The 19782-nt window shown below is 47.5% G+C and overlaps 1 protein-coding gene across 3 annotated transcripts in view; it reads left to right on the top strand.

Annotated features, from left to right (window-relative positions):
• Positions 1-19782, top strand: part of Trappc9 (trafficking protein particle complex 9) — a 466270-nt gene that overhangs the window by 20301 nt on the left and 426187 nt on the right. For all 3 annotated transcript variants that reach the window (XM_031345566.1, XM_031345557.1, XM_031345575.1), the window contains 2 exons: positions 7764-7885; positions 12273-12398. In XM_031345566.1, the coding sequence (XP_031201426.1) occupies positions 7764-7885; positions 12273-12398 (248 nt within the window). The remainder of the gene's footprint in view (positions 1-7763; positions 7886-12272; positions 12399-19782) is intronic.

The raw sequence follows: 19782 nt of genomic DNA, 5'->3' as shown, positions 1-19782 counted from the left end.
TGTGTATCCACACACTGTCTTAAAAACAAAAACATACCTCCTCTCAAAAGAAACAACCAAACAACCTGGGAATAGGAGAGATGGCTCAGTGGTTGTGTGAGCTTCCTATTCTTGTAGAGGAACTGAATTTGGTTTCCAGCAACCTTGTTGGATAACTCACAAATGCCTGTGACTGCAGCTCAGGGGAATCTGAAATGTACTTCTAGACAGTGCTGGCACCTGCCTGCACACATGCACATACCCACACAATGAACACACACATATGCATGGAACTGAGGCAAAACAAACATGTTAACCAAGAATGAGATTAATGTTGTCTGCCTTGATATTGCTGAGCCTAGACTGTGGAACCCCATATAAAATACTGAATTCCATTTTGTCAGCCATACTTGTGGGAGAAGTAGATGGAGACAAATCAGATTGGCTTCTAAAAGCTGAACCTCTGTTGAGGTAGAGAGGGATGCGTTTGTTGTTTGTGAAAATGTCGAGAATAACATTTTGCAGCCGAGTCTGCAGAGCCCAGAGCAGGTGGCACCTGGGATCTGAGCATGGGATTCTTCACATTTCATGTAGGACCACATCAGAGCCTGTGGTCAGGAAAGCCAACAGAGGATGGAGCTGCCACTCAGCAGTGGCATTGGAGGACATCTTTGCAGCCATCCTACGTGAGACCAGCATGAGCTGGACTCACCAAGGGACACAGGCAGGAAGCTGAGGCTCTTCTAATCCCACACCCAGCCCTTGCCTCACCAGGTCCCAGCCCAAAGCCTGCAGCTTCATGTCTTTAGTAGGAGTCTTTAGACAGGACAGAGCCTGGCCATGTTTTACTTTGGCCCTCTTTTGCAGTTCAGATCCTGGCAGCTCATAGGGTAGTGCTCTGGGAAGGAGGGGCCAGTGCTAGTGCCCGGAGACCCTCTCAGAGGAGAGACCATTGTCCTGCCCTACAGAGAAACCACTTTCATAGACCATCACAGGGAGAAGCCACTTGCACTTGCATTTGATCATCTGGTGGAGAGAGGTTTTGGCTTCCCCCAGAGGAAGCTAGCCAGGCATCTCTTTGTACTTCCTCTGGCTCTGGGTGCTTGCTTCATTGCTAATTAAGAACAGAGGGCCTCCTCCCTTCCCAGTGGCAGACAGACTTCTGAACTCTTGTTCTATGCTTTAAGTGCAACTATTCCTTTCTCAGACCCCCTTTCTTGCTCTGAACCTTGGATGTACATCTGAGTACCTCCTTCAAGCGAAGTTGTTGGCTAATTTCATCCTGCTCTCTTGCTTTCCCACTTTGCTGCTGAGGTTAGTGCCTTCTTCCAGTGACAAAGACTTGCAATTCAAGTTCGGGTGAGAGAGAAAGAACACTGTTTAATTTTTAAAAGCAGCTTCAAGTCTGCAGCCAAGTGCAGCAGGCCATTGTAGGACTTTCCTCTCCCCAACAAGAAGGTCCTGAACCCTCTGTGGTCCCAGCTGCCAATCCCTCCTGTGTCGTCCCCCCCCCGCCCCCCCCCCTGTTTTTCCTGGGCTCCTGCAGTGGTAATTTACTTTCTCACTCCAGGCTGGCCTACTGTGTTCCATCTTGCATTTTGTGCGGCCTTTTGGGACTTCTTTAACTTGATTTTTTTTTCTTTTGTTTTTTTTTTCAAGACATGGTTTCTCTGTGTGGCCCTGGCTGTCCTGAAACTCACTCTGTAGACCAGGCTGGCCTCAAACTCAGACATCCGCCTTCCTCTGCCTTCCAAGTGCTGGGATTAAAGGCGGCGTGCACCACTACTGCCTTAACTTGATATTTTTAAGGTCCATTTTTGTAGCACGTCTCAGGACTTCACATCACTGCAGTGTGCTATGCAAAGCCTGTCAACTCGTCACATTTTGTTTCCCTAGTCTGTCAGCTCACTCACCCTTGCATGAATCTACTCTTTGGCTCTTAGGAATACTGTTGCTATGAGCATTGTGGGGATTTTTATGTGTGCCCTTTTAAATTCTCTTATGTGTTCATAAATCTGGGGAGTGGAATGACTGGGTCAGACAAGTCATCCAATGTCTACCTTCTTGAGAAAGTCCCAGATATTTCTCCAAAACAGTCACACCTTGGGACAATCCCAGCACCCATGCACATGAGTTTGTCCCTCTGTGTCTGCCACAGCAGGTGTCACCTTTCTGATTCCTGATGGGTATCCAGTGGTACCTCGGTACTGTTGGGACTCAGGGTTTGGAGTTTCTCTTACAGTTAATGAGCACCTTTTCAAAGTATGCTGGACACTGGTGTACTTGCTCTGGGAAAGGGCTGCTCTCTTCTGAGCTACAACAGTTCTTTTTATGTTCTAGGTACACGTCGCTTGTCAGAGCCATGGCTAGCAAAATCTTGGATGCGCACAGTGCTATTCTGCCTGGCGGCAGTCGAGTGAGAACAAGGTGTGCCCAAGGCTGATCTCAGTACAGCCTTGACAGGGCTGTCTGCTGTTAACCATACAGGGGGCAGATTGTGCGGCAATGCCTGTGATCTGCTGACAGCAGATTGGAGGAGAGCAGAAACTTCCCTAAGCCCACACTGTGCCTTTCTACCACTTGGAGCAGAGGAGATTCATTCATTAGATCTGACAAGAGACAAGAACTATTGATCTCTTGGCTCAATTAAGATATTCTCTCTTGAGTTAAAGTGTGTGGCATCCTATAGCAAAACACAGGCATGTCTGTGGGGCCAGGGTTGAGGAGCCGTGGTCACACATGCGTCTGTGTTTCAGCCTTTTTCTCAGAACATTCTGTAGGCTTCTCAGATGGTCTGCTTGAGGATTCTATTTAAAAGGCATTCCTGGGTCTAGTGCAGTCTGACCAAGTTCATCCTGGCTTACATATGGAACACTGATCTTCTGAAAAGAGTTGACATTGTCCCACTGACTTGTCGAGCCTGGGGATTTCTAGGCCTTCCTTCTCCATAGGGTTGGTGGGGTTGGCACTCAGATATGGTTTTCTTGTTTCTTTGTTATGGAGTTAGAGCCTTTGAAGGGGGCTGGTTAGTATGCTGTAGAAATTTCCCAAGGAGCACGATGTGCCTGTGACTTGCGTCTTCAGTTTATGAGAGCTTAGCTACATGCTTATTAAGATTTTTTAAAACTAGGCATTTATTTACCTCTTTATGATTATTTCAAGGGTTATGTATGTATTTTTAAACATGTCTTACCGTCAAAACCATGTCCATTGTAGAGCTTTAAAGGGTAACAGAAAGCAAAATAGACACATTTAAACATTACTCCCCACTTGCATTTTATTTTGTGGTGGTTGTGTTTATTTTGGGTCCCTTAAATTTTAGATATAGATAGTCAGTTTCTGAAAAGAATCTGCTGGGATTTTACTGATTACTCTGCGTTTGTAGACCAACATGGGGTATATTACACATCTTCCGGGGATGGAGAGGTGGTTCAGTAGTTAAGAGAGCATACTGCTCTTGTGGAGCTCCTGCCCTTGGTTGCCATACCTACGTCCTGTAACTTCAGCCCCAGGAAATCCTCTGCCCTCTCCATGCTCCATAGGCACACATTCAGTGTGCTCACTTATAAGCATGACCTCCTCTAAATTTATTAATCAGGGCCAGGTGAGACAGAGGGAAAGGCATTTTTATTCCTGTCTGTCTGTCTGCCCCCAACCTGTATGTGTGTTCAACTCTACATTCATCATATGAGAGACAATATGGCATCAACTTGTGGAGTCTGGCTTCTTTCTCTTAACATGGTGATCCCCAGTCCCATCCATTTTCTTGCAAATGACATACTTTTTCTTCTTCTCATCAGCTTTGGTTTGAACAATTGGAGTCTTTCCTTCTCTTCACTTCCAGTTTGTCAGTTTTGTTGTTGTTGTTTTTAAAGATTTATTTATTTATTATATGTAAGTACACTGTAGCTGTCTTCACACACACCAGAAGAGGGCATCAGATCTCATTACTGGTGTTTGTGAGCCACCCTGGGGTTGCTGGGATTTGAACTCAGTACCTTTGGAAAAGCAGTAAGTGCTCTTAACCACTGAGCCATCTCTCCAGTCCTGTTTTTTTTTTTTTTTAAAGTAGCTTGTTTTATTGATTTTTCTCTGTTTTCCTCTTCTCCATTTCACTTAGTTTTGCTATACTTTTAAATTTTTTTCCTTGCTCCAACTTGCTTAGAATTTAGTTTCTCAGTCTTCTTGGTCATCAGCTGGCAAGCTTTTGTTACGTAGGTGGTGAAGCCTAGAAGTCTCTACCTGAACTTGCCTGTGACATCTCATTTTTGGTATGCTGCATTTGACTGGAAGTATCTTCTGATTCCCCTTTGAAATGTGTATCTGGGTGTTTGTTGTTTGTTTTCTATGTCTTTATGAATTTCCTAAACTTCTTGCTGTGGCATTGGGAGGGCTTACTTGCGATTTAAGTTATTTTACACGTGTTGAGGCTTCCTTGTGGCCCAGCATTTGAGAGCTTGGCCGTGTACTGAGAGGAGGCTGTGCTCTGTCATAGTGTGGTGGTGTCTGTATGCCTTCCTGTTGTGGAAGGGCCCATTTCTATTTCGTTTCTGCTGTGAGATTTCTGCAGTCCACTCTTGGTCTTCTTTCAGCTTACTTAAAAACCACAACCCTTTCAATATTTCTGTCCTGGTCAGCTTACTCCTAACTCCTTTGGTGATGGTCTCCAGGTTCTTCCCAATGTGTTTGTTTATTTCCTAGGGTGGGAAAGAGATGCACGTCCTCATACTACACTTGTTCTTTAACATGGGCCTGGCAGGCATCAGCAAAGCCTGAGGACCCGTGATGCTGAGACTCCTCTTTTCACCATCCCTGTGCCAACAGTGAGCAGCAGCCCACTCTGCTCAGAGCTGGTGATGGTTTCTTTTTCCCATGCCAGCCCACTCACATCCCCAATTATGTATGCTACTGCTCTTGTATACCACTTAAATGATCCTTTTTTAATAGACCTTTTCATAATTTAATGAATTTCCCAGAATATCTGTCTGTCTGTCTGTCCGTCTGTCTGTTCATCCATCCATCCATCCATCATCTTTATGAGACAGGGCCTTATAACCTTGGTCTTGAATTTGTTCTGTCATCCAGGCTGGCTTTGAACTTTGGATTTTCTGTTTCAGTCTGTGTTCCAGCTTTAAAATCTCAACTAAAACGATTATATTGGTTTATTGATTTGGTGTGTTGGTATGGTGGTGCACAGTAACCCTAGAGTGCATGTGGAAGTCAGTGGGAATCAGTTCTCTCTTTTTACAATGTGCATCTTGGGGATCAAAATGGGGTGGTCCGGTTTAACAGCAGGTACTTTTACCAGCTGAGGCATCTCACCAGCCCCAGGATTCCAATTTATGTTAACCTTTCATGTTAAAACACCTTAAAATGGACAAATCTTACCAAGGAAAGGATTCTTTGTTATTTCATCTCTGAAAGAGCTGCAAATTGCTACCACCCTGGTGCCACAGGGGCACTTCCAGTGTCAAGGCCATCACAGTGCACCTCTGGAGGACTCCTGCTTACTCTGCACAGCTTACATGTGTGCCACCAACTGTCCACTTTACTCTCCAGGCTGTAGATATCCCAGTTTCTTATGAGTCCTCCAGTAGGGCCCTCAGCACCTGTGTGGGAGACTCAGCTTGGTGTGTTGGTGGCTTTGGGGCTTTGGTCTCCTGTTACATGGAGCTGTGGGTGAGTTATGTTGGCATTTGGCTCTGCTATTGCATGGTTGCTCTCTCCGTGGCTTTGCTTGTCTCTGATTTAGACTCTTCTCTGTACACATGGATTTAGCTATCTGCTGCCTTCCGGATTGGACCTTGCATACAATCTTGAATCTTGTGAATGATTCAAGGACTGCCTGGCTGACACTTCTGAGTCTTTGTCATATGCCACCTCAAACACATTTCCTCCAGCCTGGGTTCCCACCAACCCATGGGATTGCTTTCCCTGTCTGTCAGCTAGGGGCTTGGGTTCTGCGGACTGTGTCTCACTGGCTCACAATCATGTTAGGTGTAGGCTGTCAAGACAATAGATGTTGGAAAAGATCAGGTCTTCTGTGTGCAAGTATACTTAGTTTATTATTCATTTATTGAGTGAAATGAAATCAGCCTGGCTCACTCCAGTGGACGCTTTGCAGAGCTAGGCTCTGGTTCCTTATAGATGATATGCTCCTGGTTGCTTCCTATGAGATAAACCGCCTTGTACCAGGGGAGCAGGGTAACTCACATCTTCCTTCTTTCCAAAGGGGAAGAGTGTCTGGGGACTTTTCCTGTCCTGTTCCTGGGTTAGAGAAGAGACGTGACCCCATGTGAACAATGAAAGCCCCGTTTCCCTCTCTCCCATGCCTCTTTCTTTCTTTCTTTCTTTCTTTCTTTCTTTCTTTCTTTCTTTCTTTCTTTCTTTCTTTCTTTCTTTTTCAATCGAATAAGACTCAGGGATTTTGTTAGTGCCAGTAAAAAAACTTCAGCAAGACTCCTGGCCATGTATTAAATACTAATTCGTGCAGGACGTGTGACACAAAATGATAGGCAAACAACTGAAGACAGAGCGCTATGGTCAGGGCCAGGCCCCATGCACAGCCTTGGAGGTAGGAGTTCTATCATCCTGAGAACTGGGAGAGCCCTGGCTCTTCCAGGCCCTGTCCTACTTTCAGGAGCACTCAGTTTAGTGCTCCCTCCTACAGCTGCTGCAGTTGGTTGCAGAAGAGAGCATATGGAAGAGGTCTTTGGTGCAGGTCCTGGCTTCCTGTAGCTCAGCAGCAGGCACAATGACTGCAACCCCAGGCATGACTGTCCTCTTGAGCTCTACTCCAAGGAAATGCCTGGCCTGTGAGTACCCAAGTCATATGACTTGGCCCCTATGGATTTGACTTACACAGGATGGATTGAGATACTTTCTTCCTCCTCCTCATGGCTGTCTATTAAACTTCTTTCTCTCCTTATCGGACAAGGATTCTGCACAAGATCCTCTGCCCCACTGGGCAGTCTCTTAGCTTTGCTTGTTCGTCTCTCTATCATCAGTCCCTCTTCTTACTTATCTGTCTACTCATCATTTTTCTGTCTTTTTCAGAAATCACATGAGGCAGTTTACAGAGCCTGGGTACCATGTGCACTTCCGTGGTGGCTGTGGCTGTGTTTGAAGCACATCCTGGCCCTGCTCAGTTACAAACACCAAACTGCTGGCAGGGAAGTTGGGGTTCTGGGATATGTCCTTGTCTCTAAGATAAACATGTGGCTCAGGAGAAGCTCAGCCACCAAGGCTTTAAGCAGGTAGTTTTTGAGTGTTCTGTGACATCAAAGACAGTTCTGTCTTTCCTTCCCTCAGTTGGAGTTCTCACTATAGTTACTTCTGTTCTGAAGGTGGAGTTCTCCCAGCCCTCTCTCTGTGGGAGTTTGGTGGCAAGGGTTGATCAGAAATAGAAAATGACAGCCATGGAGAGGCAACTAGCACTTTCAAGTGATTTTCTTGGCTGCTATCCAGCTTAGGAAGTGGCTCATACATTTTCTCTCCTTTGAGGCCTCAGTGTGGTCTCTGGGTCATCATCCATATGGTACTTTTATGTAATACATTTCATGTTCTTTAATGGAAAAATCTTCACAGAGCGGGAAGCCCACCAGAGTTAGTTAACACTGCACACGGTGCTGCCATTACAGCCAGCGGATAATCTGAAGACGCCGGACAGGGTTTAGAGTTCATTGGCATGCGCTCAGGTCTTACCTCTTGCACACAACTCTTTAAAGAAATGAGGGACAAGAAGGAAAAAAGCGAATGACTGTTTTCTCTTTCTCTATCTGCAGGTGCTCTCACCACCAACGGCATAAATCCTGACACCAGCACTGAGATCGGAAGGGCCAAGAACTGCCTCAGCCCCGAGGACATCATTGACAAATACAAAGAGGCCATCTCCTATTACAGCAAGGTGACTTGATGGATCTGCAGCTTTTGCTTCTCGTGTCTTTCTGATCAGAAGGTTCCCTGTTGACATGATGTCATGTCGCAGTGCCTTAACAAAAAGCCTCCTGTAGATTATACTTCAGTGTTACTGATTCCTTTGTGAGTCTGCCATGCTGCACATGCAGAGGTCACAGGACAGCATGGACGGGGTGGGTTTCCCCCTCTGGCAATGAAACTCAGGCTCGACAGCAAGTGCCTTTACCGCAGAGCTGTCTTGTCAACCTGTTCCTGCTCCTCGCTTTTGTGAATATTGTATTAATCTTTAGTGCTCAGTGCTAAGTGCCTAACATGTTTATTCTTCTGATTACAAACAGTATATATTTAATATAAATTTGGAAAAGAACTGTCATAGCCCATTCAGGGATAATCATCATTGATATAAGCTTTCTAGACTTCTAAAAAGCAACATGTCCTAGTTAGGGTTACTGTTGTGATAAAACACCATGACAAAACGTAACGTGGGGAGAAAAGGGTTTAATTGATTTACACTTCCAAACCACTGCACATCCTTGAAGGGAGTCAGGTCAGGAACTCAAAACAGGGCAGGAATCTGGAAGCAGTCACTGATGCAGAGGCCGTGGAGAAGTGCTGCTGACAGGCTTGCTCCTCATGGCTTGCTCAGTCTGTTTTTGTTTTTGTTTTTTTAATTTATAAAACCCAGGACCTGCCGGGTGGTGGTGGTACACGCCTTTAATCCCAGCACTTGGGAGGCAGAGGCAGGTGGATTTCTGAGTTGGAGGCCAGCCTGGTCTACAGAGTGAGTTCCAGGACAGCCAAGGCTACATAGAGAAACCCTGTCTCGAAAAACAAAACAAAAAAACCCAAAAACAAACAAACAAAATAGAACCCAGGACTCACAGCCCAGTATGGCTCCATCCATAATGGGCTGGGCCCAATCTCATCAATCATTCAGAAAACCTGCTACAGACTTGCCTGCGGCCCCGTCTTATGGAGGCACTTTTTCAATCTAGATTCCCTTCTCTCAGATGACTATAGCTTGTGTCAAGTTAACGTAAAACTAGCTAGCACACAACGTAAGTGATCATTTTATAAAAATGGTGAGCATACTTTACTGTGAGGTAAACTTCCTTCTTTTCTGGCTTGGTACGCATTCTCCATGCTCTTAAACCTCATATGTCAAGACTCTGAATGACCTGTAGCTCAGTCCATCCTGTGGATGTAGTACCTCCCCCCCCCCCGACTTTTGATGTTTGTATGTATGCTGTATGTATGTATGTATGTGTATGTATGTATGTGTGTGTGTATGTATGTATGTATGTGTGTGTATGTATGTATGTGTATGTATGTATGTATGTGTATGTATGTATATGTGTGTATGTATGTATGTATGTATGTATGTATATATGTATGTATTTTGAGGTGATAGGAATTGAAGCTAGGCCCACCACGAGCCAGGTAACTGCTCTAGCTTGTCTAACCAGAACTCTAATATATATGAATGCTAGAGCATCTGCATGCCAGAGGAGGGCATCGGATCCCATTAGAGGTGGTTGTGAGCCATCATGTGGTTGCTGGGAATTGAACTCAGGACCTCTGGAAGAATAGTCAGTGCTCTTAACTGCTCAGTCATCTCTCCAGCCCCCTGATGTAGGTTATTTAATAACTTGTAGTATAAGTCTTTTTTCTTTTGTTTGAGGATCAAGCCCTAGGCTATGCTCATGCTGGTCCCAGGCCCTCCACCACTGATCTACCCTCAGTCTGCGTTGTAAAATCTTTCTGGCTGGGATGATGGATTCATTATTCTAAAATAACTCTAAAATACATTATTTAATCAAAAATGAAGTTGGTGTTTGGTGGAATATACAGTAAGTTTATTCTAGGAAGAATGATGTCCTCAGTGTGCTGCCCGCCTCTCGAAGGCTCAAGGGCCTGTGCGTTTGCACACTGGCGTTCTGGCCCCTCCCTATAGTGCTGTGACTGTTTTTCCTTGTAGAGTATGAATATATAATAGTGCTTATGTGTGTGCACATCTGGAGGCCAGAGTACAACTTGTGGAATTGATTGTCCCCTTCCATCCTGTCATTGCCAGGGATTGAACTCAGGAACTTAGGTTGTCACTCTTTGTGACAAGTGTCTTTACCTGCTGAGCCATTTTGCTGGCTCCTGACTGACTACTTTTCAGTGTTCATTTTTAAAGCTGGCCATTTAAAAATCAAATTAAGCTCCCTTTACAGAGCCCTTTCATGTCCATTTTAGGAAAATAGTCTCCAAGAACATCAAAATGAAAAATTTTTTTGTTTTGTTTTATTTTTTTGTTTTGTTTTGTTTTGTTTTTTTCAAGACAGGGTTTCTCTGTAGCCCCGGCTAGCTTTGAACTCAGAAATCTGCCTGCCTCTGCCTCCCAAGTGCTGGGATTAAAGGCGTGTGCCACCACTGCCCAGCCAAAACCAAGTGTTACCCAGATGTAGACAGGTAGCATAGGCCTGGAGAAATAGGGTTCCGACTGTACACACTTGAGACCCAGCCTTTTGCCATTGTGGGCACACTTGTGTCTGCAGGTGGATGCCAACTCACCAGCCAGGCTGGAGCCTCAGTGGCCACATAGTGTACCGTGTCAGAGAACATTGGAACTTCACTTCCAGGGGAGAGGCACAACAGAGGAGTCAGGTGGCTCTGTCCCCACCATGCAGAGTAGACAGCAGTCAGACAGTAGAATGCAGACAGAGCTCCTGTCTGCCCTCACTAGCCATCTGACTGTGTGCAAGTCTGCAGCCTCAATATCGTTTTCTCTGCTGCATAGAATGCTTAATCAGGGTCAATGATTTTTACATCTATAAGTGGCCAGCATGGTGGCAGGCTCATTAGTACTGCTCGATAAAGCATTGGTTATTGCCTCCTCTTCCTGGGCTCAGTATTCTATAGGGCAGCTGGGCAAAGCCAGCTCCTCATATGTATGTAATGCAGATGGAAGGAGGAAATTCATGTCTCGCTTTTCTTGACTAATGTTTTCATTCCTGTGCTTCACTGAGCCTTTTCAACTTTCCTTTCTTCTCTCGCCTCCTCCCGTAAAGAGCCCGAGCCTTTCCAGTGCTGCCCAGACCTCTGATTAATTACAGTTGATGCAGTGCTTGGCTTTCACTCAGGACTCATTAAGGGACATCATCTGCAGACTGGACTCTGTGAATGGCTTCTTCCCGGGCTCCTGAGCCCTGTCTCAGGGTGTCTTGTTGTATTAGGAGAGACGAGCTGGGCACACTGCTGAGATACGGGGTTGTCAGATCTGACTTGGCTTCAGACAGTCTGCAGCATTATCGCTTTTGTTAGGCTCAAGGATGTAGGCTCAGGTCACTTGTCTCCAACAGTGTCATGTGCATGTAACTTCGACATCATCGTGAGTGCCTGGGCAGTAGGGCAGTAGATCTGTGCTCATCCGGCGGCCCCCATGGCATCTGTTAGTACTCTGTGCACACTCATGCTTCCCAGATCTGTCGTACTTCTACCTATGGCTTGAGAATAAACCCTAAGATGCTCTTGGACGTGAACACTGCTGCAGTTTGCTGTCTACTCCCATAGTGTGTGGGTGCTACCTAGGGTCAGCAAGGACCAGAGTGGACTGTGAGCACTGTCCATGGTGCTGAACCGCACTCCTGTCCTAAGGGAGCAGCATGGCACTTTAGTAGTGACTCAGAGGAGTCCCACAGAACCTGTTCTTTTCCACTGCCTGAGGTATGGTAAAGCGGTTCTGTGATAAAAAGGTGGTGTATGTCTTTAATCCCTGCACTTGGGAGGCAGAGGCAGGTGGATGGATCCCTGTTAGCTCAAGGCCAGCCTGGTCTACAAAATGAGTCCAGAATGGCCAGGGCTCTGTTACATAGAAAAACCCTATCTGGAAAAACCAAAAAAAGGAAAAAAAAATCAGTGGCACTGAACACAGACAACCCAGATGCCTTCTGCAGAAAGCAACAAATTCCCAGCAGCTGCGTTAAAGCCATGGGTGCGAGAACAACATCTAAGTAAGATAAATTGCAAGGCATCCGAGGCATCCATTCGTATTACGGGCTGAGCATCCCTAACTCAAAATCTAAATCCCCAAACCCAAACTCCTCTAAATGCTAATCACTTCTGGTTTTGAGGAATCCTCAGCCCGCCTGCCCCTGGAGCTAGGATTGTGGTTGTATGATTTTAATCAACAGAAGCACACTTAGGTGGTCATAGGCTTATTCCAACTTATGCCCATTAAGACAGACCCTCAGAAATAGCTTTCTCCCGAGGGTACCAGGGGTCTTGTGCATGGCAAATGCTGCTGTGGACATCTGTAGTCTCTGGCAGCTTCCTAGCACTGGAGACATCCCTGCTCTTTGCTGATGAAGGTGTCCTCTTTATGCCCACAGTATAAGAACGCCGGAGTGATTGAGCTGGAAGCGTGTGTCAAGGCCGTGCGTGTCCTGGCTATTCAGAAGCGTGGCATGGAAGCTTCGGAGTTTCTTCAGAATGCTGTGTACATCAATCTCCGCCAGGTGAGTGAGTGCCTGCCTCTGTGGCAGGTGATTCAGGTCTCCTGGAGTGTATCTCTCATGGCCCAGATCATATGGTATAATGAAGATTAGGGAGTCATAGCCCAGGAGCCAAAGCATGTGTTACTTATAGGTCCATCTTCTTCAGTTTAGGGAATTACAGTGTTTTTTTGTTTGTTTGTTTGTTTTTTGTTTTTCGAGACAGGGTTTCTCTGTATAGCCCTGTCTGTCCTGGAACTCACTCTGTAGACCAGGCTGGCCTCGAACTCAGAAATCCGCCTGCCTCTGCCTCCCAAGAGCTGGGATTAAAGGCGTGCGCCACCACTGCCTGGCAGGAATTACAGTTTTTAACATTCAAAATTCACCATCTTCTCCCAATTTTTATTTGGAATAACTGGTTCCTGCAGCTCTTGCCTTTGTCACTTGTGAAATGCTTGCCCTTTGCAATGCTGGGCCGTTTGGTTTACAAACCTGGTTTGCATAGCTCCTGTCACACAGCAGGCAGCTTACAAATGGTTAGTTCTGAGCCTGAAGAAGAGCTAAGGATTGAACCTGGGGCTCTCTTCGCAGCAGCAGCCCCAGCCCCGGAAAAGGTATTCAATAAGACAGTCATGAAAACATTTAGTGGCAGACTCACAGTGTCACTTCCTAACCTGGAGGCTGTTAGCTGTGTGCAGCCAGGTAGAACTGATCTATTGGCAAGCCATGGGAGGACAGGGCTCCAGCAAGCAGCAGCTGGCCCGTGGACACCCTGTTAAAGCAGACATGGAGAGAAGCGACCACTCTGCCATCACTCAATGGCACCTTCATAGAGAAGGCAGGTGTTGAATGGTGTATGAGTGACGCACATCACAGAAGCACAGGATGACAACAGAGGGAGCAGGCACTAGAATGGGGAGGGGGAGGGAGCTGAGAGGGCTATCTTGGCAAGAGGGTACAAACGCTGGAGTCTGCAAGACCTGGGTAGAGGAGGGTGCAGGGCAGGCGGACTGGCTTGCCGACCTCTAGGAAAGCATGAGGTATCTGAGTCTGAGCTGTTTGGGGAGGGCAGATGTAGGCTGAAACAGAGGACAAGGCCGAGTAATTGCAGATGGCCACCTGATGGTCAGATGGGCCCTGAGAGGAAAAAGGCAGATGACATCCTGTGGGCAGATGAGACCACTGTTGAGCTGGATAAGGGTGAGATGCAGCCGTGGGTGGGCCACCACGTGGACAGGGGAGAGGGCAGCAGGGGCTTGAGATAATCCTAACAGAACAAGCAAGGAGACGCTGACAGCCAGACACCCGTCCATCCCTGTGCTTCTGACCACACGGAAAGTTGCCGTGCTTACTTTAGAGATTCTTTTTTTGAAGGAAGACAACTTAATAGAGTTAACCAGAGGCTGGAGTGATGGCTCTGGTCATGAGCACATATTGCTTCCTTCTGCAGAGGGCCAGGCTTCCACCCCCAGCACCCACGGCAGACGGCTTACAACTGCCTGGAGTTCTAGCTCCTTGACCTCTCTGAGTCTTGCTCGCTGTAGAGCCCTGTGCTGCCCTCAGGCTGGTCTGTGGGGCTAGGTCCCTACCTCAGTCTCCAGAGTGAGGCCCTGTGCTGCTCTCAGGCTAGTCTGTGGGGCTGGGTCCCTACCTCAGTCTCCAGAGTGAGGCCCTGTGCTGATCTCAGGCTGGTCTGTGGGGCTGGGTCCCTACCTCAGTCTCCAGAGTAAGGCTGCCTCTGAGTCCCTGAAGTGTCAGTTGTTAGCTCAACAACAGAGGGGGAGACAAATACAGAATAAGGCCCATAAAGAAAGATTGCCCCAGTACTGCTGGCCATTTCATGTAGGAGAAGAGCACCTATGGCCTCAAAGTGGGGGAGTACTGGGAGCCAGCTGCATCCTGTGTCCTTAGGGAAGGCCCCAAGTTCTGTTCTCTGCTGGTTTCCAGGAGAGGCAAAAACTTGGTCCTTTGATGTAGGAACTTCAGTTACCTGGGAAATGGCCAAAGAAGAGATAGATGTCTGTCTCCAGTGATGCTGAAATTTACTGCTTGACTTGGTTCTACCCAGGGTTCAACACTGGGCCAAGCCGTGTGTGTGTGTGTGTGTGTGTGTGTTATAGTTACATTTATTTTATTTGTGTATATCTGTGCATGTGTGTGGGCACATGTGCCACAGTATGCATGTGTTCGGAGAACCACTTGAATAGTCTGTTCTCTCCTCCACCTTATGGGTCCTGAGTGAGTATTGAACTTAGGCTTAGTGACAAGCACCTTTACTTATTGAGCCATCTTGCCTGTTCCTGAAGCTGTGATTTTTAGGAATGCTAAGCTATAGTTCTTGTAGAGGACTGGAGGGCGGGATGCCCCATTCCAGGCATACACAAATGTAGTGAAATGTGCATAGACTGAGACCCTGGACATTGAAGTGCCTGCATGGACCCATGATGAGGGAAAGAGACCACCAGAGGGTCTGAAGAACAGAGGTGGGCTGCTAGGGCCTCACTGGCCTGGAGTGTGGAGAGCCAGGAGGGGTCAAGCTGGTGTAGGTTTGCCAAAGGACAGTGAGGGTAAACACAGGGCAAGGGTACTTCAAGGGCAAGAGGGTGGGACCCTGATGTAAGCCGGGCTTCTGAGTAAAGAGTGCTAGGCCTCATCAGGTAGACTGGAAAGGGCCCAGGGAAGCCTTGAAATTGTTTGTAGTCAGGAGGCTAGGTTTAGATTAGATGGTCCTGTGTCCCTCCACAGCTCTGCAGGACAACTGCTGTTGTCCTCAGGCTCAGGGGGTTCAGGAGACAGCTCTGAACACAGAAGAGGTTCCAAGCAGACCTAGCAGGTCTGGGGAATGGGGTCTGTTGGGCTTAGTTGGTGCTGGAGTACTGGGTGGCTGTCAGGCTCCCCAGCCCTGCTCCACCTCTACAGACCCGTGGGTCCTCACTCTGCAGTTACTGAAGTCACCTTGGCAGATTAAAGGGAGAAGACTTGCACTTACTGCAAACCAGTATTCTCAGCTGGGCACTGTAGTTTGGACCGGCTCTGCTATCGCATTGCTCAGCGTAGGCAAACACTAGAGGGCAGCAATGCTCCGCGGCATTTGTGGCCCTGCGGCACAGGGCGGTTACCGGCCTTTCGTATTCTGCCCGAGGAGGAAGGCACTTTGCGGTCCTTGACTCATCCTGATGTTTGTCTGCTAGTTGACAAGGCAGCGAAATAATGAGTTCTGGTGGGATTTTATAATCACAGTAAAGAGAAGGGCCTGTAGTTTTTCTGAAATAGAACAAGCTTTTGGTTCTTAATCAAGTGTGATCCATTGTGGAGCTGATGGTGACGAAGGACTTCGGTAAATGGTGGAATCTTGGAAAGAATGGAGATGTGATTAGTGCAAGTTCTGTTGCATGAGCTGGTAGTGGCATGCACGCTTTTAATCCCAGCACTCAGGAGGCAGAGGCAGGCAGATTTCTTGAGTTTCAGTCCAGCCTGGTCTACAAAGGGAGTCTGGGACAGCCAGGGCTACACAGAGAAACCCTGTCTCAAAAGCCAAAACCTCAGAACTGGAGAATAAAACACTGGGCATTAGCGACGCTCTACAAAATAGATGCAGAGTCCCTCTTCCATGTGCAGGCACAGGGTGACCTGCGTGTGTTGGCTGGTTTAGGCAAGTGGTTTGTGGTAATTATCTGGCGCTCCCAAATGGCAGCAAATAGCTGGCTGTGTGCAGATCTGTGCAATAGCCATAAAGGTTCACAGGCAAATGAGAAGGTTCACTGGAGAACAGAGGGGCTGGGACTTCAGCCACCATTTCCCCTATTCGTAACTAGAGGAACCATGCACCCTCTCAGCCTGTCTTCTGCAGAGAACATGAAGCCCCTTCACTCCTTACAAATTGCAAATGCTACAGGAATACATACTTAGTGCCACACACCCTCTGGGAACACCAGGGTGGTGAGGAGGCTGCAAACCTCACTGGCATCCATTCACAGACTTCTTGTGTATGAATCTGTTCCTTGAGATCCTGTAGTCTAAAGGTAGCCAGCCATATCCGCAGAGGGGAGCTTAGGAAAAAGAACAATCGCTTAGGCACCAAGTTAGATGGTGGTTCAGAGGTGAGCGGTCTCTGGGACATGTGTTCGTGTACTCTTCCTGTTCTTTCCCCTCCCTTCCCTCTGGGATGGGCAGGAGCCAGGCTAGGCAAAGTATGTCTGCCTGCCTGCTTGCTAGCCTGCTCCCAAAGTCCAGTGAGCTGCAGACAGTCATGGTCCACACTGGCTGAGCTGAGGAGTGGAGGGGGAATCGGCTGATAAACAATACACATGGAGGCAAACAATTCCCAAGTGAGCCAGATCTACAGAAAAAAAGAACACACTCCCACCAGATACCTTCCACAGGGCAGCTCAGGAGGCCTTCATCCCAGGAACATAAGCATCGTTGCACCGTAGAACAAGCGCAACAAAGAAAGATGCACAGGCTGCGATGACTCTCTCCCCAGCAGCTGGCTTGCAGGGCTTGCAGCAGCTCCATCTGGTGCTGAGCAGGCACCAGAAAGGTCTGGACAGCTTCCTTCCTCACCACTTGCAGCCGGTTTTAAAGATAGAGAAACTGAGGGTGAGACCCAGCTCAGCTCACAAAGCCTCCCATTGTTCTTGAACTCTCCCTGGCTGTGATTCGAAAAGCCCACCCATCCTGGGGCTCCCTTCCCCCACCCTCACCAGCAGAGGGAACTGAATACATTTTTGTTTTCAACTGAAAATGGCAGATGACCTTAAGAGAAAGTGCTGGTGAAGAAGTGTTTGGAAAACTAGACCAGCATCTGAGGGTCACACGGAGGCCCATTCCTCCACCCCCTCACATCTTTAAGTTGGTGCCCTTTAAAAACATTTTCCTTTATGAGACTTTAGAGGGGACTTTCAACCTCTTTGTCTTTGGTTAATTTTCTTTCCAAAGCCATTCAGATTTTATGCAGGCTACTCTGTTCAGATGCAAGAACAGCCTCCTCGCAGTTCTTTTTTGATGGGTTTCCTTAATGAAGCTGTTGCTAAGGAAACCCTACAAGAGCCTGGTAGGCACTGGAGTGATCACGGCCCTAGTGCTCCTGTCAGGTTGAGCTCAGAGTCAGAAGGGTGGGAGAGTGGGGAAGGGTGTCACCTAGGTAATGCTGTGACAGGTCAAAGCTGGCCAGCTGGCCAGTGCTTTCCAGGGGCAGTCTGTGGGGGGAATCCTCGGCTCTTACAAGGAAACCACTGAATGGGGAGGGAAGAAGGTCGCCTGCTAGATTCTTTACTGAAAGGGAGGAGAGAGGGAACTGAGAAATTTCTGGTCTAACAGCATTCTGGTGTGTGGCTCGACTAAGAGTCCCCAGGAGAGCGGAAGTCTGTGAGGACAGTGAGAGGGAGGAGTGCAGAGACCATCAGGCGGCCTTGGGGGCCAGCTCCACTCTACCCCTCCCTACCCCACCCTCGCCTCCCACTTGGACAAGGCACTGCCTATTGAGCTAGCTGAGTTTCAGATCTCCACTATGATCAGAAAAAGTGATAAAAGAAGCCAGACCTCAGTGCCCTGCAGGCGGCTGTGATTTTTAATGAGGGGTGAGAAGGGATACTTGAGAATTCCTCTTTGGAGAATTGCAAGTTGCTGTGGTCTCATGGGCTTGGGGAATCTTGGATTTCCCTCTCTGCTTTAGCAGTTAGAAACTAACCTTTAGTTAGTCCACAAATACCTTAATAACTACACCTACTTCCTGGCAGGCATTTTTCTGATCGAACCTTCCTCTGGTTTTATTTAAGTATAATCTCATTTTTTTCACCTTGATTTTTATCCTTTGGTTGTTACTGCTCTTAAATTGTGTGTTTAAAAAATTGATCTTACATTCTTCTTTAGAACAAGGCAGAATGTCAACAGACGCAGAAACAGAGTACCGCAGACACACGGCTTTTAGAGGTTCCAGGGTGTTTACCTTAGGAGGCTACAGCTGAGGTGAATGTTAAAGCTGTGCTTTCAGTAGGTGAGTCTGGTAATACACGCAGACTCTGGAGCAGGGATGGGGGCTTATTCATCTCTCTGTGCAGGCACGGTGCTTGTCAGAGACGAGACACTTATTAATCTCTGACGCATGATTCATCCGGCTGCTCTCTCGAGCGTCGGCACCCGCTCAGAGCAATGACAGCGGCAACCATTGGTAGAGATGCAAGGCGTCCCACGAAGAGCTTCACAGCCTTTCTGCATTTAACACTTCAAGGCCCTCCTGTGAGGAATTGTTTTTATTAGTTGATATTTGTTATGCACAGCAGACTTGGTTTTTATTTGGGAGAACTTCAAGGTTTTGGAAGATTGCTAGAGCAGTGCAGCCAATCCTGGGATGCCCACTAGCCAGAGGATGGTGCCTGTCCTCATTGTCACCCAGCTAGCTTGCCTGGCATAGGTTTGCAAGTTTGTCCCCATCATAGCGGCAGTCAGTACCTTTTCCGTTTTTTGTGGCCAGATACTAGCCACTCTGTTTATAGGTCTGGCTTTTCCTTTTATGCACCAGTGAACAGCAGGGGCTACCTCTTCCTCCTCCTCCTCCTCCTCCTCCTCCTCCTCCTCTTCCTTGCTGTTGAAAGATGCTGCTATGAACATTCACATGCAGCTTTTGTGAAATGTGTTTTCACTCCTTGTGGGATGTACACTTGGTCCACATACCACTCTCTAGCTTTTTGAGGCACTGTTAGACAGCTGAGGACTGCTTCCATTCTCCCTACCTCTTCATGGCCTCCTATCTGGTTGCATCTTTGGCTGCAGCTGCTGTACTGGTGGGAAGGGAGGGATGTGTAGCTCTAGGTTAATCTGCATTTCTCTCATGCGCCACCGTGTTGTTGAACATCTTTTCCTGTGCTGATCGGCCATCCACACATTTCCATTACAGTCTTCCAGATCTTACCTATTTTTGGAGCCAGGGATTGAACTCAGAGCCTCATGCACATCAAGCACATACTGTACCACCCCAACTGTCAATTCTTCGCCCAGTCTTCCTCGTGTTGTATGGGTGTAGGAGCTCTCAGTGTGATCCGGAGGGTGTGTTCTTGTCAGGTGTCTGCTTTGCAGGAGCACACTCCATTTTACTGCTTTCATTTGTCTTTTGAGAGACAACACTCTTGTTCTGTTGCTCAGGCTAGTCTTCAATTCCAGGGCTCCAGTGATGGGCATGCTTCATCCTCCAAGTGGCTGAGATACCTGAGTGCCCACCACCGTGGCCCTGCCCACCTGTGATGTCTTTCACAGACACGCCTTTCTGCCTTTGATGAAGTCCAGCTTCCCTGTATGTTAGCACACTGCACGTGTCTTTGGTACGGTTCAGGAGAGATCACTGAGCCCAAATCTCCAGTCTTTTCTTTTCTTTTCTTTTCTTTCTTTCTTTCTTTCTTTTTTTTTTTTTTTT

Source organism: Mastomys coucha, unplaced genomic scaffold (assembly GCF_008632895.1).
Source record: "Mastomys coucha isolate ucsf_1 unplaced genomic scaffold, UCSF_Mcou_1 pScaffold11, whole genome shotgun sequence".
Taxonomy (NCBI): domain Eukaryota; kingdom Metazoa; phylum Chordata; class Mammalia; order Rodentia; family Muridae; genus Mastomys; species Mastomys coucha.
This window is presented reverse-complemented; position numbering and strand designations above follow the sequence as displayed.